Source organism: Sebastes fasciatus, chromosome 14, assembly GCF_043250625.1.
Source record: "Sebastes fasciatus isolate fSebFas1 chromosome 14, fSebFas1.pri, whole genome shotgun sequence".
NCBI classification, from domain to species: Eukaryota; Metazoa; Chordata; class Actinopteri; order Perciformes; family Sebastidae; genus Sebastes; species Sebastes fasciatus.
Window position 1 is genome coordinate 13,432,750 of NC_133808.1, and position 26,489 is coordinate 13,459,238.

General features: G+C 37.6%; 2 protein-coding genes across 2 annotated transcripts; both read left to right on the forward strand.

Annotated features, from left to right (window-relative positions):
• Positions 1-1,080: 1,080 nt before the first annotated feature.
• Positions 1,081-17,688, forward strand: ankrd10b (ankyrin repeat domain 10b). Its single transcript, XM_074659035.1, has 6 exons — positions 1,081-1,432; positions 2,546-2,698; positions 3,856-3,947; positions 13,426-13,691; positions 14,654-14,761; positions 17,076-17,688. The coding sequence occupies exons 1-6, from the start codon at positions 1,235-1,237 to the stop codon at positions 17,294-17,296; spliced, it is 1,038 nt and encodes a 345-aa protein (XP_074515136.1). The 5' UTR covers positions 1,081-1,234; the 3' UTR covers positions 17,297-17,688.
• A 926-nt stretch (positions 17,689-18,614) lies between these two features.
• Positions 18,615-26,153, forward strand: ube2al (ubiquitin conjugating enzyme E2 A, like). The gene is made up of 6 exons (XM_074659043.1): positions 18,615-18,826; positions 23,403-23,483; positions 23,602-23,627; positions 24,093-24,182; positions 24,262-24,350; positions 25,338-26,153. The coding sequence occupies exons 1-6, from the start codon at positions 18,783-18,785 to the stop codon at positions 25,464-25,466; spliced, it is 459 nt and encodes a 152-aa protein (XP_074515144.1). The 5' UTR covers positions 18,615-18,782; the 3' UTR covers positions 25,467-26,153.
• The last annotated feature ends 336 nt before the right edge of the window (positions 26,154-26,489 follow it).

A 26,489-nucleotide genomic window follows, 5' to 3' on the forward strand; every position in this document is an offset into this window, starting at 1 on the left:
CCTTCATCACAATGATCAAATGTTTTGCGGCTCCAGACAGATTTTTTAATTTATTTTTTGGCCTAAAATGGCTCTTTTGATAGTAAAGGTTGCTGACCCCTGGACTATCTTTGTAAGGTGTCCTTGGGTGTCCTGAAAAGCACCACCAAATAAAATGTATTCTTATTCTTACTCTTATTCTTATTATTATGTGTGCTGCGTCTAACAGCTTATTTTTATGTATTATTATTATTATTATTATTATTATTATTATCATGTGTGCTGCGTCTCACAGCTTATTTTTATGTATTATTATTATTATTATTATTATTATTATTATTATTATTATTATTATTATTATTATCATGTGTGCTGCGTCTCACAGCTTATTTTTATTTTTATGTATTATTATTATTATTATTATTATTATTATTATTATTATTATTATTATTATTATTATTATTATTATTATGTGTGCTGCGTCTCACAGCTTATGTTTTAAATTCTTCTGCCTCCAGGTGGCCCTAAAAAAACATGGTCGCCTCTTCTAAAGCCACACTACTGCTGCTGTCCACATGATGGCGACAATGATCCTAAAAAGCCAGAAACACCAGACGGAGAAGAAGAAGAAAAAGAAAAAAAAGAGTCAGGAATGTGAAATCCAGTCCGCAGTTTCTCAGCTGGAATGTGAAATCCAGTCCGCAGTTTCTCAGCTGGAATGTGAAATCCAGTCCGCAGTTTCTCAGCTGAAAAGTGAAATCCAGTCCGCAGTTTCTCAGCTGGAATGTGAAATCCAGTCCGCAGTTTCTCAGCTGGAATGTGAAATCCAGTCCGCAGTTTCTCAGCTGAAAAGTGAAATCCAGTCCGCAGTTTCTCAGCTGGAATGTGAAATCCAGTCCGCAGTTTCTCAGCTGGAATGTGAAATCCAGTCCGCAGTTTCTCAGCTGGAATGTGAAATCCAGTCCGCAGTTTCTCAGCTGGAATGTGAAATCCAGTCCGCAGTTTCTCAGCTGGAAAGTGAAATCCAGTCCGCAGTTTCTCCGCTCCCTGTTCGTTTCTCAAGTTTCCTTCCGACGCGTGCTCGTCCGTTGTCCTCTTCGGTCTTTGTGTTGTTGTCAGGCAGAAACACACAGCAGCAGCAGCAGGGTGGCGCGTGTCCTGATTCACAGGCACCCCAACAGGATTAAACAATAGATAGACATTTATTGTTGTTGTCTTTTACAATAGTTAGGTGTTATTTATCATTCTGTTAACCATGTCGGTGAGTGTGGAGTCTGGGTTCTCCAGTGAGGAGGTGTTGAACAGCCGCTTCCCTCTGCACCGGGCGTGCAGGGATGGAGACGTCGGCGCCCTGTGCTCGCTGCTCCAGAGCGCCTGCAACCCGGCGGACCTCTCCGTGGAGGACACCTTCTACGGCTGGACGCCCATACACTGGGCCGCGCATTTCGGGAAGGTAAATAGTTCAGTCTATTGGCTAGCTGGCGGACAAGATGTTCCTAAATGAATGTCCAGAATGAGCGCCAACGTTTCTCCGTCATGAAGCCTCGTCTCGGCCATTTCCTGATGTTCGTCTCAACGGCTATGTGATGAGGCTGAACAGCAGCCATCGTTCACTGGAGCCAGACAATGGACCAGAAGCATTACATTAACGCCGTTCTTCAGCTAACGGGGTTTTAATTCATAAACTGTGTAACCTACCGATATAAATACATTTTTAGGTAAAGTTACACTTTGAATATAAGTAACGTTAAGGTTTTAACGTCGAGCGGGAGCAATTTAACGTTAACTTAACGGCCGTTAGGTCAGCCGTTAGTCGACGTTAACTTAACGGCCGTTAGTCGACGTTAACTTAACGGCCATTAGGTCAGCCGTTAGTCGACGTTAACTTAACGGCCGTTAGCTTAACTGTTATATCAGCTTAGGCTGAATGTTATTGATATTACCACACGCTTATTTTAAAACATGTGATATCTGCGCACTAAACTGTAGCGTTACCAATAATAATAATAATAAACTTTATTTGTATAGCACCTTCCCAAACATAGTTACAAAGTGCTTTACATAGTGCAAACATCAAGATAAAAACAATACAGAATAAAAACATAGGCCAAAATAAAATGTTGAATATAAGACTTTTGTACAAAAAGTCAACAGTAATGAAATTTTAAACGATGGTCACTAATACATTTTTTTTTAACTTGCTTAAACGTTATATTGAAAACTTGGCAACTTGCAACTGACGAGCCTCTCCTTATCAATCACACATGCTTGTGCAAAGATTTGCTTTACACTAACTAACGTGCACCTTGGGAAGGGCAGGCCTTACAGTTTGCACATAAAATGTATGAATGCTCAGAGCTATGAAGACTGAGCCAGGCCACGCTATAGTATTGCATTTTTGCTTTTAAGACATTTGGCAGGTATAGACAAGTGTACTACAGCAGCTGGTACTGTAGTACACTTGTCTATACCTGCCAAATGTCTTCATGGAAAGCTAATGAATGAATGAATCAGTGCACTTTATAATCCGTCTGAATTTTCTGCTTTGCTCTTTTTGTCTTCACAGCTGGAGTGTGTGATGCGTCTGGTTCAGGTGGGCTGTGGTGTGAATGCGGTGACCTCCAGGTTTGCACAGACGCCCACTCACATTGCTGCATTTGGGGGCCACCCTGAGTGCTTGTTATGGCTACTCCAAGCTGGTGCAGATATTAACAGACAGGTATGACATCAGATGCACACTAAACACATGGCTGCATACTGTACACCAGGGGAAAATTAAACGGTTCAGTTTCACTTTGAAAATCACCCAACTTGTCAAGTAAGTTTACAAGAATTTTCCGTGTTGACATTTCCTGGAGAGATGCATGTAAACAAGATTTTTCACAAAGTATACTGACATTACAAGGAAAACAGCACATTACAAAGGAACTGTAGACTATATGTGTATCAACATTTAACAACAAATCACTTTCACGTAATAAAAATCCAAAAAAACAGATTGATTATACAGGCTCACATGCGTGAGAGAAAAGAGTAGAGCAGTGTAAGAGGTTGCACTCAGACTGATCCCATCAAGAAGGATCACTCTAAAGTGGGGTCACGACCCTCGCAGTTTACTGTTGTTTACTTTGACCTGATTTATGTTCAGATTATGGTAATTTTCTGTAATGTATTTGCTCTCAGACTGTTGTGTTTTACTCGTCACTTGTTACTTTTACTCGTTTCCTCTTCATGTATTTTCATGCACTGAGGCTATATTTTATACTCTGCTGCACTGCTGAGAGAAATCAGATTAGTAGGTCACCATTACATAATGGTTGTCGTCATCATGAAACACATTTGTATCAATTGGATTTGAATTTGCTCAGCATATGTTGACACCTGCGGAACCTATGATTTGTGACCTTCCCTACTCTTGGATTCCTAATATTTTCTCGACATGGCTGGTGTCAGACAGTAGAGTAGCTCAGTATTTAAGCTCGGCCCACATTACATTGTGGTTAGAGACAGCCTTCTGGTGTATTTTTTTCTCTCTCTCTCTCTCTCTCTCTCTCTCTCTCTGTGTCTCTCTCTCTCTCTCTCTCTCTCTCTCTCCACTCCTACTAATGTGTAACTGTAAATGTCTGTGGGCGGTGGTGAAGTCTGGTTGAAAAGGTCATTGCCAGTCAGGCCTTGCAGAATTACGCCCTGTTGACGTCTGTTTTTTTTAACCCTGTAAATGGAGAAGGAAGGCAGTTAGGGAGGGTATATTTGATTAAAACCTACTCATATATTTAGTACTGTAACTAAAACAGTGTTTTGGCTTCTACTGCTGTTCTTGTGCACAATACAGTCATGCTTTTTTGTGTGTAACTGCAGTCTTTTGTCATCACTCAGGACTATGTGGGTGAGTCGCCCATCCACAAGGCTGCTCGTGCGGGCAGTCTGGAGTGTATCAACGCTCTCTTGATTCAGGGAGCGAAAGCTGAGTAAGTCCTGTGATCAGATCTGTGTCTTCATTTCTTTTCCTCTGTACTATCCAACATCTCAGTTACACCTTTGCAAGGGACCGCCACCAAACTCAAAACAAGAGCAATGATGATATTTAAATGCGGTTTCTACAGTGTTGCAAGTAAGAGAGTCGGAGGATCTGTGAATTAACTTTACAGGTCTGAATATCGGATTAAACAAATTATCAATTTGTGAAACATGCAAAGATAAGAACTTGGAATTCTACATTTTTGATACTATGGCAGTCCTACACATACCCAGTCAGAAGGAATCTGCTCTATTAAATGCTAACTTTACACTAAATCACATTAGTCTGTATATTATGCATAACAGCGGTGGAGAAATTGATTACAATTTCAGCATAACTTTCAAGATAAGTGCAGAATTAGTCTTTTTAAATATCCCTACAATAAGACACTACCTTGTTCTGCTAATGTGTGTTCATTTTTGGTGTTAAAATTGTACACCAAAGAACCATTCATATCTCCTCCTCCAGTGGCTTTTAATTAATGATTATATGCAGTTTATTAAATAGCAAGTAATGTTTTAGTAAAGTTTTAGTTAGCTTGAAACGTTTTTGTTGCAGAATGCTAAAGTATACAAAACATAATAATTATTCTTTAACCACTCCAGCTTAAAGCAGTTTGATCATGAGATGCATTATATAATGGAAGATTAATAGAATTGGTGGTGCTCCCTTGAAAACGTGACACATTTTGTTAATCCTTGAAATTGTTGTTTATCATTGCAACAATTCGCATTAAGTTGCCCTCTGTGTGTAATAATATTGGCAAAGACATATTGGGTTCATACGAAATCATTTATAAGTACCTTTCAGTCCTATATAGCAGACACTATCATATAACTTTGTGATTCAAGGAAGAGCTGCATTTTAATAAAAGTAGATAATTAACTCAGTGTGGTGCCTTTGACATTAACTAACAGCTTTGTAAATCCAGCACAATTATTACACATACCAGAGGACAACTTAATGTAAAGGTTGATAAACTGTTCTTAGTCTAGTAAGCCATATTGCATGTTCTTTGTTAAATCTAGAGTGTGGTTTTCTTTGTTAATATTTGTTTTGGTTAGTGTCTTACATATAAAGCTTGACTGGATGACCAAATGCACATTGCCTCTTTTTTTCTGAAGCCCTTTTACTGTTGGTATGAAAAGGCTATAATTCTGTTGCATAGAGTGAAAATGCATCAATCGTACATAATTTATGCATACTTAACATTTTTAGGAAACTGTAAAACAACTGGAAGATCCGATTTCCCAGTTTTGATATAACTATTTTAGCTGTTCTGCTGTCATTTTTTTTTTTTTTTTTTTTTTTTTTTTTTTTTTTTAGAACAGGTGTCATTTGACTTAAACGATACAGAGAAATGCTTGACAAGATAAAAAAAAAAACTATATAAAACGGATTATAAGATAATTAATTTTACATTATGAATGTAACCAGTCCAGGCCACCCTGTTTCTTGGTGGTATTTTAGAAAGTGGATAAATAGTCTATCTTAATTGTTGTGCTTAGCCACACTTTTTTAGTTGGCAGCTCCTTTTGAGCTTTTCCATTTATAGAATTCATTGTTATTTCTGGTGCACCTGAAGCATGAACAAAGGCAGAAGAGACACAACCCATCTTTCTTGTTTCTCAAATTTAAATCTTGTAAGACCTGTAGGGAGACAAACGATTACAAATGATTGTTACTCTTTGTGTTGCCTTGCATGTCTTAACAGATCATAGTTATTTCCCAAGGTCATGTACGTCAGTCAACTCAATGAACTAAGTACTTAATTTACCTACTGCATATAAGTATGTAAGCATTACTTTTTGAGCTGCTTGTTACTCATACTCTTTCACAGTTTCATAAATCAGTCCATGTTTTGTTTGGCAAGGGTAACAATATAATATAATATTCTAGGAAGCTGACGTTAAATGTTGCAGCATATTTTAATCAAAGATTCATAATTAAATAAGAAGTTTGCTCGTTTTTTCTTTGTCAGACAAACTATTGTTTTACTTGCAGTTTCACTTTTTGCAACAAGCTGTATGCCTCCCTTTTCTGATGCCATTGATATCCCGAGACCCAAAACAACCAGGGGGTTTATAGATGCAGTTTATTGAGTGTAGCTTTTGTATGTTTTTATCCTGAGAGAAAATGGTCATTATCTGGTCATATAAATCTGAGATCAGCAAATGATGTCAGTGGAAAAAGTTAATTAGAGATACCATAGTGAAATATTGGCTCTACTTATAGGCACTTGTTAGAATGAAGATAGAAGGCATTTGTATTTGACGTCATTGAATGACGTTCAATATTATTTCTGCTGACTTTGGGCCTCCAGTTATCTCTGGTTCCAATAAGGTATGCAAACAATGCTAACACACCTTTTTAAGTGTTGTTGAAACAGGTATGTATATATAGTGTATCGTTTTATTGGACTTCATGGCCCTAGTGACATAAAACATAAACTAGACATTAAAGAACTGAAAAATAATTATAATTTTATGCAGCTCAGTTGATCCTGACAGCTGAGACACATTGATTTTTGTATTAGTCATACTGTAAACCATGCTAATTTGATTTATACTCTTAGTTGAACCTTCATTTTCCATGAAACTCCTGGTTGATTTGGCTGTTTCAACAAATCAAAACCAATGTGTTTAATAAATACTCAACTTCTTGCTGAGGTCTTGTAATGTGCATTTGGTTATCAGCTGATGAATAATGTTTATGATGAAAATGATGTGTGATTTTCCCCCTGCAGATTACAGATAATGCATTTAGTTCAGTTTATTATCAGGTTATGTTTTTAAACTTATGACCCAGAAATGTATAGAGGCACAACTGGGAGGGAAACAAAGAGGCACACTAGGTGGGAATGAGGCTCATGACAAACTAACTTTAGACTAACTTCAAAATTAAGTTGGTGTCAAATGTCTAACTGTTACCAATAACGTGAAAATTTCTCACTTATATTTTCTTATTGACACAAACTTAAAGATAATCCTTATGCACTTTGTTATGGAAAAAAATATTGTTTTAAATTAAAAGTGAACCGATGTGCTTAAGAAAATATCCAGTAAATCAATATGACATTTGGATTATTATTTTAATGCTTGCGTGACGTACAATGTATCATGTGGCACAGTAAGAAATGCTGTGGAATATCATTTTATGAAGATTTTGTGTATAAATTGACAATCATATAGTCAATCAAAATCATAAATGCAGGTCTCATTACTATCCTGTTTTTATTTTATTTAAGTAGTAGCATAAGTGCAAGACAAATGCAAAAAAAATCATTAGGTAGGGGGCTGTAAAGTTACCTTTTCAGCTGTAACCAATTTTTTAATTGTAATATTTATAGTAATATAAATATAGTAATAGTTCACTAAATCAATAATATACATAATACATTACAGTTGTATACATATTTTCCTGTAATTAACCCATCACAATTTGAAATTCAACTTTATTTAATATTAAACCTGGATCAGATTTTATGAATGTCCTTTTTCATGGTAACATGAACATTTTAGTGGATACCCACACGCTCTCACTCTTCCCTCTTAAGATCTCTTGTCATTCTGCTGGCCACAAATGTGTGATGGATTCTTTCATCTTTGAAGACCGCTTTAAGCTCCATATATCGCACATCTAAGAAGTACCACTGCGCTGCCGACGACAACAAAATCGAGACAACCGTCTACGGTTTACAGTGAAAAGCGATACACTTAAAGGTTCTCTACACGGAGTTCGGAGCATATCTATTGTCTTCCCACGGCTCTCAACATGGATAAGAGCCGTGGATCGGGACGGTGTTAACAGCAATAACCGCCATATGAGTCCAGTACAGAGCGGTGGTGATTAGCTTGCCAGTGGGGCACAACAGAGAGACTCACATGCACTAAAATGCAGGCCCGGCCGGCTCGGTTATGTCAACAAAGCACGGAGAAGCTCAGATTACAACACACAGAGGGAGAGTGACGTCATTTTCTGCACAGGTGGACATTACTCCACTATATCTTTAATTTGCAAATAGTTGTTTGTTGCTATATTAATTCTCTGAGTCCCATATGTAGAACCAGTTTAATGGAGTCAGTTTTGTCCAGTATTTCAGTAGATAAACTCCAGTGAAATACAGTTCTTGATCTGCTGATCAATGTAGTTTAATAATTAATTCTTTATTGAAACTTGCAGAACCATCCATAAAACACTCGCATCAATGTTAATAATCATGTTTTAAAATGTTTATTAAAATCAATACTTAGTAAAAAAAAAAAAAAAAAAAAAGCCTCAAAATATAACCTTCAACAGTGATGCTACCATATGTATTGCTTTGTACAAACAGGATTTACCACATCACATCCATGATATGGACACTGAACTTTGTGTCAGTAATATTTGAATCCTTGCCATTATCACAGATTCTTCTTGCTGGAAACCTCCTTTGCTAACTACTCAACTTGTTGAGTTCCTTTTGTAAAAGGCCGTTGTCTTCTGATCAAACACTTTGCATCAACTCACATCTTCTGTTGCTCTTGAATACACATCAAAGACTGCAACTGGCCAGCTGGCCTGTGCCTTATAAATAATTAGGCTATCAGTAGTCTTAACTCATAAACTGTATGCCTGGAATATATTTCACACTTTGCAACTGTGACTTTTCCTTCTCTTCTTTGCACTGGCGTTGTCAGCCTTTTGCTTGTTCAAGAAGAAAAGAAGAGGGGTTGGTAAACAGGAGAAACCGCACTAAATGGATCCATCTCTGATTCATTAGGCGGATCTGCAATTCAGAGAGCTCCCTCACCATCTGCTCCCACCACTGAACACACTCAGTTGGTCGAATGGCTGCCTTAAAGGGCTGACTGTGGTTACGAACACCATGAAAATTAGAGGCAACAGATGATCAATAATCACCCAACAGCACCTGATGGCTGACTGTGGGTTTGAGTCAGGAGCCTGATACCTCAGTCTGGTCTGTTATAAAATATTTGGATGCATTTTAATGTCCAAATTATGTACTAAAGCTTTCACCCTCAGAGGCTTTTATTCATTTTCATGAAACGTTAGCTATGAAGAACTATATGAGATCAACTGGAACTTAGGGATTTTCATATACTGATAGTATCTTCGTTGGATACATTTTCCTGTTTCCTATGACCGAGCCACCTTCACACTGATACCACTATTTTTATATTTACACTGGAATTTTTCCTTACACATGCCTGCACTGGAGAGTCCTGGTTCCTGATGATGGGATAAATGTCTTTGAATGACAGAAGAGGAATGTGCTCATCCTTGTGTGATGCTTATCTTTGTCCCATTATAAAGCGAGAAGAACTTTCCATTGGGACAGCAAGTACTACATCTGAATTGTTTTAGTTCGGTACGACTGGAACCGTCTTGTGGTCTTATCCAGCCTTAATGAAGAAACTGGTTTTATTTATCCACTTCCTCTTATCGTCTCTCCATTTAATCTTAATCAAACAAAATTCTCATTTTAAAATCAATGTTCACAGTCCTTGTGTTTAAACTAAAAGATACAACAAAAGACTTTACATTCTTTAACTAAATAAACAGAAAAAATATAATTAAAATCCATGTGTCTCAATGGCACAAAAATGATCCTAACTATACACTTTAAACATTAAAGAAATAACCTTTTTTTTCAATTTCTAACAAGTTTAATCATCAAAAAGAGATTTTTATTATTTGTCATGAGCCTCAAAAGTGTTAAGGTGGTCCATTAGCAAGCTAGCATCAGGTAGGAATGTGTTTTAGAGGCTGTCGGTGATGAGAGTAGTGCAGAGAAAGAGGCTTAGAGCAGCTGAGTGAAATGGGTTAGATTTGCATACCATCATGTACTGACTGTGTAATGCTAACAATCATCCTGTTGCAATGGTTATTCACTGTCATTTCACTGTATCAAATATTTTACTTCATACACAGAAATGTTTTATTTTGTATGTCACAGTATTAACCCTATACAATATCATAGTCTGTTTTGACATCTAATCTTTGTCACCTTTTCCTTTATGAAAGTGACAACAAGTTTCAAAAAAGTTTTCTATACTGAAACAGAACCGTACGTCTTAATGTTTTGCAGCCATTGAATTGGAAATGACTTGGTTTTTTCAAGTAATCCTAGAAAGGGGAAGAATAGACACTGCTGAGTCTGCCCCGTTCCCTGGGATAGCCGCACTGTTGTGGCATTGAGTGTTCTCACTATCGCTTCCTATCTACACACTGGCAAACTGTTGAGGTATTTCTTGCGGTGATTGGTTTTAATGCTAGGTTTTTATGAATCAAAACTAAAGTTTTAGACCTGCATGCTTTGCTTATTATCCATGATTGTTCCTGTTTCTAGTCTTTTTGTTTTTATTTTATGATTTTGTTTTTTATTTTGTGAACTAACCATAGGAGCCCTTAATATGGACAGGTTTAATCACGTGAGTCCCATGTCAACATGTAGCATGATAATAGGCTGCCTCTGGAAGATTAGACGATAGTTAGAGAAGATACATATTGTGTGCTTAGGACGGGAAAGCAAAGCATACCAGGCATTTACAAAGAATTAACGCTTCCTATTAAATTTTTATACCAAACCTGGGTTAATTAGTACTCTGTTATCAATTTTTTGAATCAGTGCTAACTGTAGATGTCAGGTCTCATTAAAGGAATACTATTTTTAGGATATTGTAAATGGATTATTGGTTTTGCAATTATGAGGGCGTCATCTAAGTAGAGTAAGTAGAAGTTAGCAACAGTGATTTCATCATAAAAAAAATATTTTATTTTATAATTTCCATCTGATTTGAGGAGAATCTGTGTGCTCAAATCAGAGTGTCCTATTTTAGATCATCTAGCTCGTCTTTTTGTGGATCCAAAAGATTAAAAAAAATGTGTCATACCATCTGCTGTTGTAATGCTACAGCACTTGAAACCCTCGTTGCTTCTTTTTGGTCCAACTTTAAAACAAGGCTGAGATAAGCGAAAATATGTGGGAGTCTCTGAGTGTTTTGTCAGTAAAACTGAGATCTCATACTCCCTAAAATGAGGGTTGGTCTTAACATCCACCGTCAGTATCAGTTTTTTAAGCTGGAAATAACTGAGAGGAAGCCAGAGTTGGGGAGATGGGAAGGTTTGGTGGGATTTGATTTGAGGTCAGCACACAGGTGGTTTACAATAAATGTAGCTGACAGTATCTGATTATTGCTTAAAGGATAAGATGATATAATGAATTCCTTAAAATTAACTTTGCTCACAGTATTGTTTTTATTTACTGGAGCCTTTCTTGTCCATACTGATTTGCTCAGTGAACTTTTTCTGTTCAAAGAGAAATTGTATTTTTCAGAGCACTAAATTGTTGAAATTTCTTTTTTAAATGGTTTGACATTTAGATATATATTCCTTAGAGTGAGACCGATCCATCTACCTTACCATAAAATGATTTTTGATATAAATCTTAATCTTTTGGAATAATCTTTTGGAAGCGTTAATTTTGAAGGGGACGGGTTATGTGCAACAAGTTATTGTGTGATTTTAATTTTTTAATTTTTTCAATCTTAAATTCTTTATCAAATGTTTTTCATGTGCACTAGCTTTTGAAATGTTTCTTTTTTGCACAACTGTTTAGATAAAAATGCAGAGAAAGAACAATTTCTAAACAAAATGAATGACCAAACAGCAACAGTGTACTTTAAATTAATTAATTCAATGTGTGGAAGTAATGTCACAACAGTAAATAGTTGAATAAAATGGAATACAATAAAACATAGTATTTAATCATACAGGTCCTAAAGCAGCCACGAAGTATGCCATTTTTTTCCTACTAATTCTCTGGTGCATTGATATGTATATAAAATAGCCTGTGGATGGCAATGTTTTCATTGTTTCTGTCACATTGTTAATAGTAAATATAAACTTGGATGTGGGCCAGAGTCCCAGTTCTTTGACAAAGACATGACTGTTTGCTTAGAGAACTCATTTTGCCGTTCGATGACATTTAGACACAGAACAAGTGCAGTATTGTTGTGTAATTGGCCAATAGTGAGACAGGACATTCTCATCATTAAACTAGAAGGCCTCTATTGGTTAGAGGAAGACTGGCAGACATTTGTTCTTGCACGATCATTTCACATCAGCAGGAAAAAAGTTAATGCGTTATATCTGGCGTTGTGTTCACTTAATTATATAATAACTACAGCAACAACATACTGACATACATATACAAAAATAGTTTATTCTTAATTAATGTAGTATTACTTATTTATATTAATAAGACAAGTTATCCGTCATGTATTTTTTTCCAGTGAAATTGCTTCCATACCTAAGTGCCATGTGCAAGCCTAAAAAATTGAAAACCTATGACACAACACTGTTTGCTCATTCATTTATTGAACTCAGAAAATCACCTTATTCTTGCTGCGCCTGGATATGATTAACACAACTGTATGTAGTGCAAAGACTCCCAATTTGAGTCATGAATGGAGGTGCAACCACCTCTTAGAGTAGTACAGCTGTTTCTCTTATTATTCATTCTCTTGTTCATCTTTCTTGAAACAAGATGAAGACTGTCTTTAGAGCTTCACCTTCCCAAGAGAAGACGTCTGGATTTCTAATGGTTGTACATTGTCCTCCTTTCATACTCCCTCTTAACCATTGATTCTGTGGAGTTTCCTTTGAAGATACAACTTACATACTGACCTCCTTTGGATGATCAACTAGTCCCGGTCTTGGAAGAATTCTACTATCTTGCTAGTCTCTGTCATCACTTTTGTTTCCAGGACTACAGCTTATTTTCACCACTCCACTCCAGTTTTCTTTTTGCATCTTAAATATGGGACATGGCTACATCCTTGGCTGGAATTTGGATGTGGCTTTGCAGAAATCCTTGAGAAGTGTCACCGGTGGAAATGTGAGATGACGGCGGCCTTTCACCCTGTGTAAATCCTCCTTGATGTCGCATTTTGCATTTCAAGACGAAGCTCTTTACATCACCTACAGAAATTCTCCTTTGGATTCAGCGGATCATTTGATAAAAATATCTTAATCATCCTGTCCAGTTGGTCAGATTATTTTAGGTTTTCATCAGAAATAAACAGGTGCGTACCTACAGTTGTCTTAATCATGTCCTTTTGCAGCAGACATGTTTCCCTAAGTATTTGGAAACTCAAGATTTAAGTTCTAATGAAAGATGCAAATGATCCAAAAGGATCAGTCGTCATCTCTCATGAGGATGACGAAGAGGATGTGAGAGGATAGAGCAGCACAGGCTATTTCTATACATTTGTGTGTCTGTCTGTGTGTGTGAATACTTGCTTAATGAGACTGTGTGTGTGTGTGCGCGTGTGTGTGTCTGTGCGTGCTTGGGCGTGTCTTATTATTTGTGTAAATCAAACGTACAGTGAGGGTCTCTAACACTCATCCTTCTCATTGTGCAGTATGAGGAATGCCAGTGGGCTGACTGCTGCTGACTTGGCCCACGCCCAGGGATTCCAGGAGTGTGCTGAGATTCTCTCCAATGCTCAAAACTTCCAACAAAACATGGCCCAGTCCCATAACGGGGCTTTTCTGAATGGCATGACCCAGAATGGGGGCCACGCTCGCCCCACTATCCAGGGACGAAGCTTCTTGAATGGCGTGCCCAACAGAAAGAGGTCGTTTGATGGCATGGAAGCAAACTCAGTGAAGAAGGCTAGACCTAACGGTACGTCACTAAGCTCATCAAATGTGTTTTTCACTACTTTTAGGTTTAAACTTACATTTTTTCAAGTTTCTTTTTCAAAGGATAAACAGCATCAGTATGCTTCAGCTGGAACATCTATTATTAGTTTAGACTGCTGAACATGCAGTCATTCTGGACAAAATTACCAAACGTGGCTACTTAAGACAAATACACAGCACTTTTGAGCACAAATAAGACTGCCCCATGTGGGATCTGTGTGTTTTTGTGTGTGTATGCCTTCATATATATAAAATGGTAGACCGACATAAAACATATCCGATATGTAGACTTTAAAAAACATACACCCCACTTTACACGGCTGTTGAACTCATTATATTTTAGCATCAGACATCAACTGTATTTAATTGTGCAGTGTTAATGCCATGTGTTAAAGGAAAAAGCTTCTGATTGACATTCTCAACTGAAAGTGAGCTTTGACTGTAAAAGGTTACAATTCTGTAACAAATATTTTAGCAGGGGAGATTTTTATTTTTGCAAGTGGAAACAAATGTAAAAATGTATATACACAAACAATAAGTGCAGTGTTAATTTCTAAAGGCAGCACCATCTTCATAATGGCTGCAGGAACAGCAAGAGACTCAACTGGGGCCTCAGTGTCTTCAAACAAGAGAAAAAGGTCTGGAGTGCTTGAAGTTCACACAAGTGTAATGAAGGTGTTCTTTGGTAGGGAACACAAAAGTTCACAAAAGAAGGAAGGTCCAAGGCACCCTTTCTGCAAAAATTTGAAAAAAGCCTTTGATCAGATTGGTATTTCAGTGTGAAATACTAAAAACATAGACAATGCTGGCACATGTTAAGATGGGTGACAACCCACGGTGATCGTCACAAACAGCCCTCTCCAGGGTGGGGTCTTAGTGTTTCAAAATTAAGCTCTTTTCAAATAACATTCCTAGCTTTATTTTGTATGCATCTCGTTCTCTTAGGTCTGGGCATGCCACCAGAGTTGCTGAATGGAAACGTGTCACTGGGTGGCGCTGGAGAGGCCCAGATGGAAAGCATGAACATGGAGTTGGCAGCGACTGTAACCTCAGGTGGGCCAGGACCCTTTGCATTTGGGCTGAATGGGTTTGCACCACCACAAGGCCCAGGGCCCATGGATCAGTGTGAGGACCGGGGGGGGCAGGACAGGTCGATCCCTGCATCTAAAGAGCAGGAGGTCATCACTGTGGCGTCAATGCAGACCCCTTGTCGTTGCACCAACTCTTATGCCTACCTGTAGAGGGCTTCTTTGTGTAGGCACATGCTAATATTCCCTTTTGTGCAGTATATCTTTTTGGTATCGTATAGCTATGTTTTTTTTTTTGCACAACACATGCATAAAGGAATACATTTGTTTTGATTTTGTGGTAAGCTACATTTGAAAGATGTATAGCAGTGCGTATGCTGTATTTTCTATTATCTACATATTTCTTCGTTATACAGTTATATTTAATGCATCCGTCCAGCTATACAGATAATTGTTGTCCTTTTTATTTTTTAGGTTTATGATAAAAGGAGTTTTGTTTTGCACAATTATACAGCAGCATCCCAGATAACTCTAAAACTTATTGGCATTCCCTCGACACGGTCGGGTCACCAGTGCAAATGTTGGTCATATTGGCTTATGGAAAAAATATGTCTTAGTCATGTTTGAAATCAGTCATTATTGCTTGTCAAATTATGCATTGTTGCATAATAGCAAAAGGGTCAACTTCATAGGTCACGAAGATGTTACTATTGTGTTGGGAATGTCTGTGAATTTCAGTATGGAATGGCTAAAGCTGTTGCATGCTCATCCCAAATAGGTTTGAAAAAGTGTTTCTTTACAATTCTTTTAAGATAAATTAGTATACACATGAGATCTAATATCTAAATGGTGACTGGATAGTTTCCTTTAGTAATGTTTCCCCCCAGTTGAGTTTAGATTAGATTAAATTGAGTATACTTTGATGTTAAATAATGCTTGATTGGTGATGACATTTATATAAAAATGAGTGCCTAAGCACTCTTTTTATTGACAAAGGAAATGTCTCCTGATGTTAACTGCTACCACACATTAGCTGAAGCTGTTTTGTATTCAAGACTTTCTTTATGCCAAAGCATATCCCAACATGAATGTAGCTCATAAAGTATAAATGATTCACTGCAGCTTTTTTGTAGTTTGTATATGTCATGTACTAAGACATAGCGGTCCATGGGCTTGGAATTTGGTTATTCCCCTGTTTTTCCTTTTCGTTCATTTTGGCTGTGTGCTTATTTGATTCTCAAGTATGGTGAATGTTTACTGTTAGCAAAGTTTTTTTTGGGCAACTAGCAGGGCTTGCACATCTATATGTTATATAATAATACCCAGTCTGATTTTGAAATTGGTTGGCCATTTTACAATCAGTAGTTATAAATAATCAGTACTGCTCAAGAAAGTTTGCATGGATTCACAAAAAGCCTTATTTCTTGAGCTGTATTGAATAGTTGAACAATAATTGAATATACATTATTTTCAACTTTTAAAAATACTGGCGAGGGAAATTCTTATTTCTGTAGTTTGTAGTACTATTTCATGTTGCAGTTGGTTTCTGTTTAGTTTGTTTTACATGGCCGAAAGTTTGAGTGTATAGTCATTACATTTTGAACATCCAATGCTTAGTACTGAGCAGGTTTAGCTTTGTACTTGATTGATTGTGTGAAATCATTAAATGTTGATTAATTTTATAATGTGACTGTTGTGGACTTTTGATTTCTTGATGTATTCTCATGCATCTGTCAAGTCCTGTCCTTAGGATATTTTTGCTGGCTTGCAAAATGTGAAAAAAGTGTCATTATTTTCAGATTAATGCAAAGGAAGGCTTATAAATGGGAAACTAATTTCACTAGACTAAACTTCTCTAACAGAAATCTCATCTGCTTGTTATGTTGGGTTTTGGATTATGCCATGCCAACACGTCTGGAAGATTTATGGTTTTCTTGATTGGACGCACTGTGGAGAAAGAACTACGTCACTGTCATACAGCAGTAACTGTATGTCAGAGCAACCAAAGATCAGTATGTGACCTATTTAATACAGCAGGTCAAAACGTGTGGGTTTCCATAAGGCTCTGGAATGTACTTTTCAATTTATTGGTCAACCTTTTGTGAGGGTTATCCAAATATATCTTTTTCTCTGTTGTGTTGAAATGCAGTCACATAATGGCTCCTAAACTTCTTTGCAGTTGGCTGCTCATAACAAGTCCCTTTTTAATAGTTGTGCAAAACAAAATCAATCCAGTGTTTTTTGTTTTCCCTGCCTCTTTCTACATAGAAATAAGGAATATGGTCACAAATTAATTACATATACTATATATGCCCTTTGACTATTTGTCTCATTTCCAGTGGCAGGTGAGGATTTTTCCTCAAAAAGTCACAATCAACCACAGCTTCCATTTGGGTGTGACCCAGCAGCAGAATTCCTCCATGGCCAACCCATCTACAGTGATTCATCTGAGAACAACAGCACTGCAGGCAGCCAAGTGGAGCACCAGAAGTCTGTGAAAGCAGAGCAGTTGTATGACCATGCCTTCTTCACCACCATGCTTCTTTACCATGGATCCTAAAGTACAACATATTTAGTCGACAGGCCGTCCTTTTTGCCTGAATGTCATATAAGCTTAAACAAGCATTAATTTGCCTTAAAGCCATTGAGTGGTTCAGTTATTCATTGAATTTTTTGTTTTGTTTTTGGAAAAGGGCAGGCCCATTGCTGTGGATGGACTGAAACATGTAACTGATTAATTGTTGATGTGGATGTTTTTTTGTTTGTGTTGTTAAAGAGAAAAAGTTTGTTTAAAGTTTGATTAAGCTGTAAATAGCCCTGTTGTGATATACACTAAACTAAACATCTGTATTGAACCACTGCCAATATTTACATTTGGTTTATGTCTCAACTGGAAGTGGTAAAGTACATCCCATGTTACTCATTAAGAATTAAAAAAAAAGTTTTGCAAAAGTTAGTTTGATTCAGTTTATTTTTGGACGAAGCTGTATATAGATAACTTGTGAAATAAATCCTGGCAGAGATGCCACGTTAGCCAATAATAAATGAGCTGCATAGAAATTGTGGTATTTAAGATATTCTCAAACCAACAAGTCTTAAAACTTTCTTATATATATTGCACATATTGGGGTCCACCTTTTTACTATAGAAAGCCAAAGCATTTTTTTGTACGTATTAATTTGCATCATGATCTAACTGCATTAATCAAAGTATAGGTTGGCCTGTTTTATCCAGAATACTGCTCTAAATTGAGCAAACGAGGCTACCCAACTCTAGCCTTTACATGTAGGGGGCACAGCTACTTTAATATATATATATACATATATATATATATTTTTTTTATTATTTCAAAATTACAGTATACATAGTAACAGCAGAAAACATTAAAACACGTACATACAAAAGAAGCATAGCGAAAACAAAGCTGTGCCAAACATAAAAGGACAACAGAAATTAAACAAAACCAACATAAAATAATAAAAATAAATAAATAGATAATAATAAAAAAAGACCACTCGAGAGTATGACAATAATTCAAACATTCATTGTTTTCATTGCTCACAGCTACTTTAACAGTCACCTGTCACCGGGGGCCACTTTCGTCATAGCAGCGCTGCACAAACAATACGTCACTGTGACCACGCCCCGGGAGAGACGACAATGAGAAATGGGGTAGAAAAAGAAATGCTGTTAAATAAAACAACGTGATATACAAATATACACGGTTGGTATATAACACAATGTATTTCACTAAACATGTTTTCGTAACATCACCGGATACCTGTACTGATTTAACCAATGCCAGAAAAGTTTGTTAAACTTGGCACTCGAAATACTCCCCTCCTCTTTTCCATGATGTGGTATCGTCTGGTAAACCTATCTGAGCTAACCGGAGATTATTCAGACGGAAAGCGGTGGAGCTGCCGTGAACACGGAGGGGGCACTGTGAAGCTGTGAAATAACTATTAAATAACTATTAAATACAACACAACGCTATAGTTCAATAAGCTACTGTTAACATATCAGTGTTGTCAACACGTTGAGCCATGTCAACCCCGGCCAGAAGGAGACTTATGAGAGATTTTAAACGGTAAGGTGATGCCGACTCGATGTCGAAAACAGCTAACGTTAGCCTAGCTTACGTTAGCTTAGCATAGTTTACGTTAGCTTAGCATAGCTTACGTTAGCTTAGCTATCCAGAATGTTGTTGTTGTTGTTTAATATGAACTTATTTATTCACCAATCTACATTGTACAGTGTGACTGTAACGCTGATACTGTGTGGGTTTATCACGTGTTTATCACGAACCGGGAACATTTAGGTGAAATAACGTTGATTTAGTAGACTTAGCTAGAAGCTAACAGTGCTAACTAGCTGTTACCATGTTAACAGGATGGTCGACTAGAGTGAGCCACCGTCACAGTTTACGGCTGCCAGCTAACTCTAGAAACTACCTAGCATTTAAATGTCCATCACAAGTGACATGTTGGCCATTTCATCCTCGAGCTAAACACATGTACTGTATCTAACATTAGTGCCCTGTGAGTTTTAGACTGTTCTGTAACATTACCTGGTGCTTTAACATTACCTGGCATTAGGCAGTGTAACGTTTTAGCCGACCAACATTAGCTATGTTACCAAACGGTCCCTACATAAGTATATGAAAGTATGGTGTTAGGTAAGGTAATGACGGGCAGGTTTGTTCTGAATCGAGATCTAGCACCACAAAGTAGTATACTGTAATCCCAGATGAATAACATTACATTGTATTGAAGGTGAGAATAACATCAAGTCACAATCAAACTGTCCTGTTCTGATAGTAACAGAGCACTTTGTCCGCAAGAGGAGGTGTTCTTTAAAACTTTTTTTTGCAAGCTGCGTCAATGCAAATGAATCCTTCCATATCACTGTAAATTTCAGCAGCTTCAGATCCTTTGATTGCGAAGTTTATAAGCTTGTCTTTTCAGTTCTGGCAGAACTCGTTAACCTGCAGGGATTTGGACATGTCTTTCCAGGTACTGGGAGTGGTGTGTAGTGCAGCTATAGACAGGACCTTCTAGTTTAAAGGGACTGTTTGTAAAAATCAGAAATGCTTGTTAACAGCGACACCTGTGGCCGTTAAGTCAACGAAAGTCAGCGTCGGGCTCGCTCTAAATAGACATGAACGAGCATCGCTCAACACAGTGAGGCGACACACGTCAGCCAAAACCCACAATATCACTCTATATTTCACTTGCTTGGCAGTAATGTTGGCTGACCAGACGAAGGTCTCTCCATGAATCAATGCTGATCCTAGTGTTGGCTTTTTCTGCTTCAGCCTCCAGACCGCGGTGGGAGGGAGACACCGGCACCCGGTTAGAGACGATAACATTTCTCGCTGCAGAGCTCCGTCACTTCACAAGACACGGAAAACCTCTATTGGTCTGGAGGAGCTGCAGCAGTTATTTCTGCACAAACGTCCACCGTACATTCACTAGATATTCTCAGAGCTACGAAGTCTTCTGCAGTGTGTAGTGTGCGCGCATGCACGTGAGGTGGAGCGAGCTGAGTGAAGGCAAACAGGCAGTGAAGCAGAGTACAGCAGAGACTCCGGCCCTGGAGACCAAAGCTACGGTCTCTTCCGCATACTACGAACTCGGCCAACACTGTTTAACAGACGGGCTTCACTAGATATAACTTTGCGGTTTTGGTGCTTCCGTGTAGTTTGTGTTGGAGTCTTGTCTGAACAGCGTAGCCACACGCGAGCGCGCATGGGACACCGACCCGAGTGATTTATACGTGTAAGAAGTTACAAACAGTCCCTTTTAAAGTGGAAATAAAGCAGTCAACCAAATGAACAAATTAATTCCCACTCTTATCAACAATTACATAACAAACATGACAAATGTAAGCATTTAAAAGAAAAAAGAAGCTCTGTTATGTCTTTCATGGCAAGAGCACCGCCATGTTTCAGTACTCTAGCCTGTTGCTTCTCAATGTTGGTTGGCTTGGCTTTGCTGAGTTCAACAGTTACAATGGTAGAGACGGTGAAAGGTGGAGACTGAGGAGCCGCAGGACAGTGGAAGACAAAAGGGAGGCCACTATTGTATAGTTCCTGGATTTAAAGATGAGTTTTACAATGTTAAAGCCAAGGACAAAACAGTCCATTTTTATTAACTGCCGCTGAAATGGGGAACATTACTGCAGAACTGGTTAGTGGCACTGAAGAGAAAGAGCCCACTGATGGGCACTGACTCCAGCTGCAGCTGACTCTCTCCCCATCTCCCAGCCTCTCCCCTCTCTGATCACCTGCCTCTCCTCCTCTGCTGCCTTATACAAACCGTTCAAAGACAGGATCACTAAGAAAAACTAACACCGAAAGCATTACTTTTTTCTGAAAAAACAGACATTATAGGCTGTGTTCTCCTCTGTCTCTCCCTCTTGAAGCCTTGGTTATAATACCAAGCCAACGCACAAATGGACAATACGGGCACCACCGACCGGTGGGCTGCTGTCGTTAGCAGCACCGGGCAGTGTGGGCGGGGTAGCCCCGGTAGTCGCACCGCTATTGTCCCCACATACTCCGCTTCCCGTTTATCCACCAAAACAGAGGCGACTGCCCAACGTATATCCTCAGCACCGTTTCTGTAGTGTCTTTAAGCTTTTCCTGTGGTCCTCTTCCTGTTTTAGGATTTCTTGTTTTGAACATTTATCTTGTTGCGTCTTGTATCATGTTATTATAACGCTGAGATTAACACAGTTTACTGTCTCTGCCGTTTTTTCTATAATAACAGCCGAATAGGCGTTGCACAATGTCTAGTGGCAAATCAAAAGAATGTCATAGCCATCACCAACCAACGTCAGCCCAAATGATCTACTTTTGGAACAATATCTTACGTTTTTAACCCAAAGTTTTGACTGTAGGATTATCCATTACGTATGCACTGATGTCGGTCCAATATGGCTGCTAGCTAGCTAGTTAGCTACGTAGAAATTACAATTTGTCATATCTGTGGTTTTAACAACTTTTTAAAATCAAATTTTATGAAAGGTGGTTTTTCTAATATATTTGGACACACTAACAGTGCTCAAACATGCACGTTTCATATCCTCTTTAAGACTGTGTGAATGTGGAAAATAATTGCAAATGGGAACGAAGTTTTGGTCATGCTTAGTGTTGTTAAGTAAGCTATTGAAACGTTTCACAAGCCTCTATAGTCCTGTAGTGACAACGCAACTAAACGTATTAGATGGATATGTGATTGTTGCAAAAGGTGTGAGAGATTAACATTTTAGTTTTGACGTTTAACACCAGTCTTCCTATTTTACTAGGGTTAATATGAAAACAAGAGAAGCATTGTACCACTACATACACAATGCTCTGAATTTTTTGAATTTTAACACCAATGAGATGTTGATGTTAGGGGAAAGTTAACCATAAAAAAGAAGACAACATTTTTGCACAAATATTCCACCTTTATTCAAACATAGCTTGGACTTAAAGCTGCCACAATGTGAGGGTGTCTGTAGCATGCTTAGGTTGCTAAATAGTTAGTAATGACATTAATATTTATCTCAGCTGATAAAACTTTTAAGATGCTGCATTGTAGTTAGTAAGAAATTACAATGCCCAATATTTACATGATTCATGGCACTGACTTGATTGATTTACAGAGACAGTTTCTTAGTTGCTATTGTGATATACATATCTGTTGATCTAATAATACTAAGCAACAGCAATAAATATTGTGTAAATGGTATAACCAAGGAGGGGAAGTAATCAATCAGTAATCATTTTAATGTCGGCTAACTCTAGCCTGAAATCTGCTGTAATGCCACCAACCACATTGGCAGGTAGTTATGTTTATTTAAAGTAGGCTTGTCCCCGAATTTACATGATCAAATCTGATTGGTCAAGTCTTGCCTATTGTCGACGGATCCTCAAATCTTTTTTTTTTTTTTTTTTTTGCTCATTGATCTCCATTCTTTATGTATCTATAAAAAAATAGTAAAACCAACAGAGATAGTGATGCAAACAGCTGTTTCTATGTGCATCCCTCTGCTGATAATAGAGAATCGTTCATAAATTCAAAATATATTTAGCGCTCAGCTAGTGCTACATTCTTATGTGAGTGCTTTGATTGATGAATGTATTCTTTGAATTTGAAACAGTAGCCTTATTTATGTTGTTATTTAGCCTTTTTGAGGCTATCACCAAAATGCTGCTCTAATGGTTCTGCAAATTTGGGTAATGCATCTTGGTCTATATTGTGATCTATTCACGCACACTAAGGAGATTAATTGAAAGCATGTGTTATTTTTCATTTTCAACAGTTTTATTAATAGGCTGATATTTACACAAAAATAGGCTATATATATTATGTTTTATTGGGAGAAACGAAGCAATTCTATGTCAAATCAGACAGAATGATCCTTTGTTTCATAACCACATTTTTCCGCCAATTCGACTGTGAGAGTGTCGAATCAGGCTCCTTAGATTGAATCATCACATAGTCAACTATTGGAGGTCACCCCTAATTTGAAATATAGGCTTTGGCTGTGGTTTAATGTTGAGGCTCGAGGAAAGAGGCCATTCGATTATGGGATGAGTAAATCTAGTTTCTGATCGTAGAGTATAGTTTAGAAGTCCTGCTATAACCTTTTTCCTTTCTTTTTTTGTTATGAAGGCTACAAGAGGACCCTCCAGCTGGTGTCAGTGGTGCCCCATCTGAAAACAACATTATGGTGTGGAATGCAGTCATATTTGGGTAAGACATTGTTGCACAGCCATAATGTACATGGACATATTTTCCCCCCCAATTACAGATCTAAATTTTTGTAAGTGCAAAATGAATGACGAAATACCCCTTTTCTCTAACCTCACAGCCCTGAAGGAACTCCCTTTGAGGACGGTAAGATTCTCACTCTAATAATTTATTATTAATTTGTGTAGTAAGACATATTGTCACTTCTTTGCATGTAAAACATCTCTGACATAGTAACTTTACCACACCAAACCCCTTTATTTAGAATGTGTTTACATAGATGCCATTTGTCGAACATTTATTCAAAGATTTGTTTTTCTGTTGTGGATTTGTCTTAGTGATACTCCACTCCACCAACTCACTATGAAACTTAAATAATATGGAACACATTGTTATACCTAATATTATTATGCAAAAGTATTTTCGTAAGTATTTCTCAACAGCCATTGTCTTATATAAAGCCCAGTTGTTCTTAGTCTCTAGTATTCAACTTTTATTTATTTATATATATATATATATATTTTCTTTTTTTTCTGGCTTGAACCATTCCTCACAGCACACAGTCAGGTGTAATGGCTCACAAATGTTTTTTGTGTCTTGTCTTTGTCCCAGGTACATTTAAACTCATTGTAGAGTTCACAGAAGAATACCCCAACAAACCCCCCACAGTACGATTTGTGTCAAAGATGTTTCATCCAAATGGTAGGAGTATTGTTAGTATCTTGTGGCACATTACAGAGTTGATATTTGTGTGTAGTGTATAATTGTTTTTTTCCCACAGTCTATGCAGATGGCAGTATATGTTTGGACATCCTACAGAATCGTTGGAGTCCCACTTATGATGTGTCCTCTATTCTTACATCTATCCAGGTAGGAAGTGTCAATACACAACAATATATTAATAGATGTTATAAATGCAGGCACGCCTTATTTTACTTTTAACCAAAAGTGAAAAACTAAATGTACTCAGTTTTCAGTTATATAAAGCAGAGAAAGGAACCCTATTTTCAACATTGCAAAGCTATAACCTATTTCTAACTTATTTGAACACATATTTGAAGTGTTTAACTAGATTGACTGAAAGTATTCATTGTATATCAGAATTGATATAAAGATTAATGTCGTTAGACTACAAGCTGCTAATACACATATTCAATTATACAAAATGAACCCCTGTGCTAACTTATGATCATGCAAATGTGAAATTTAGAATTTGATACTGATGGGACTGCAACTAAGAATTATTTTCAGTAGCGATTCATTTATTAGTTTGAATATTTTCTCTATTAATCGTTTGGTCTATAAAATGTCAGAAAGTTGTGAAAAATCACAAGTTTCCATACTCCAATCTGACATCTTCTGATGACCTTTTTTGTCAGACCATCAACAGTCCAGGGATATTCAGTTACAGTCACAGAAGACTAAGGGAACCAGAAAATAATACTCCAAACAATAAAACACATCAGAATTGTTGCAGACTAATGTTCTTACAATAGACCATTCATTTCAGCTCTAAGGTGTGAACAAATGTTGAGAGAGACTGTTGAACATAAAATATTCTATGTATCCTATTTATGTTTAATGGTTGATTCATGTGCTAAAAAAAGTAATTTACTGCACTTTTATAAAATATATTTACCATATATAGATAGTGTGGTGCGAAAGTCAGATGACAACTTGGAAAATTCTGCCTAAGTTGCCTAAGTAGTCTGAAGCCCTGTTTAAAATGGATGTACTTCAAACTAAACGTTCATATGTAAAGGCGTGCGACTAAGTAGATGAATGGTGTTGATGCAGGTTGGTGATTTTCCACTAAAACAGTCTCACCTTCAGTATTTCTCTTCTTCCCCCCCCCAGTCCCTGCTTGATGAACCAAACCCCAACAGTCCAGCCAACAGTCAGGCAGCTCAGCTGTACCAGGAGAACAAGCGGGAATACGAGAAGCGTGTGTCTGCCATTGTAGAACAAAGCTGGAGAGACAGTTGACCTGACAATCCTGATAGCTGCTCTCTCCATTGTTAAGCTGTGTGTGCTGCAAGTTTTAGTGGAGTACCTCTTAATTTTTGACCCCCCTTCCCCCTTTTGTTTTTAAGCTTTTATGCACTTTACCTTCAACTTCCCTTCATAGAATGTTTGTTTTTTTTGCCGGCCAAGAGGGATTTATTTTTTCTATTCCATCCTCCATTTTCCAGTCCGTCAGGGGAAATGTGCTGAATCTTGCCTTGATGTGTTGTCAGTATGGACTTGTGGGCCATTACCCAAAAATTCTGGTGTGTTCTTACTTGCTGTAATAACTCCCCACGACTAATTATGTTAAATGTCTTGGAGGGTGCGTGAATTAAGTCATGGGTCCTGTTCCGTTGTGCTCCTTATCTTTTCTGCCTGTTTGGTTCCACGAGGCAGTTTGTCGGCTCCAATGTGATTCAGCCTACCTTTACCTGGGAGAATGAGCAGCCTGAGAATCACGCACTACAAACTAAATCAGACATCTTTACACCGTGTCTTTTTCTGTGTTGTGAACTCTGTTACATGCATGACAGAAAGAGTGTATTCACGTTCCTGTTCAGTACTCATGTATATAAGAACCCTGCAACTGAATTTATGTACAGATTTTGCACTGGTTGTCCCCCATGTCATTTTTTTCAGCACTTGTAAATAAAAAAGGCAAATCCATGTTTATGTGATAAGCTTTTTATTGTAACTGCAAATTCAATACATTTTCACCTAAACTAAAAATGACTTTACTTGACAGGAGTCACTATATACTTGTGCTGTGTTTCAGGTTTTGTGAGATTGATGTCAAGAAGACCCCAAACTCAAACTGATGCACTGCCCATAAGGTAAACCATGATTAAATAATGGCACTAAATCATATGGGAGTTCAATCCTCATTATAGCAACACAGAGAGGTGACCTCTTTTTAAAGCCAAAGGGATCATGCATGACAATGTTCTTTAATGGGAAAGATATGCTGCTGGACTTCATGAGTTTTCACTCATCATATTGCCA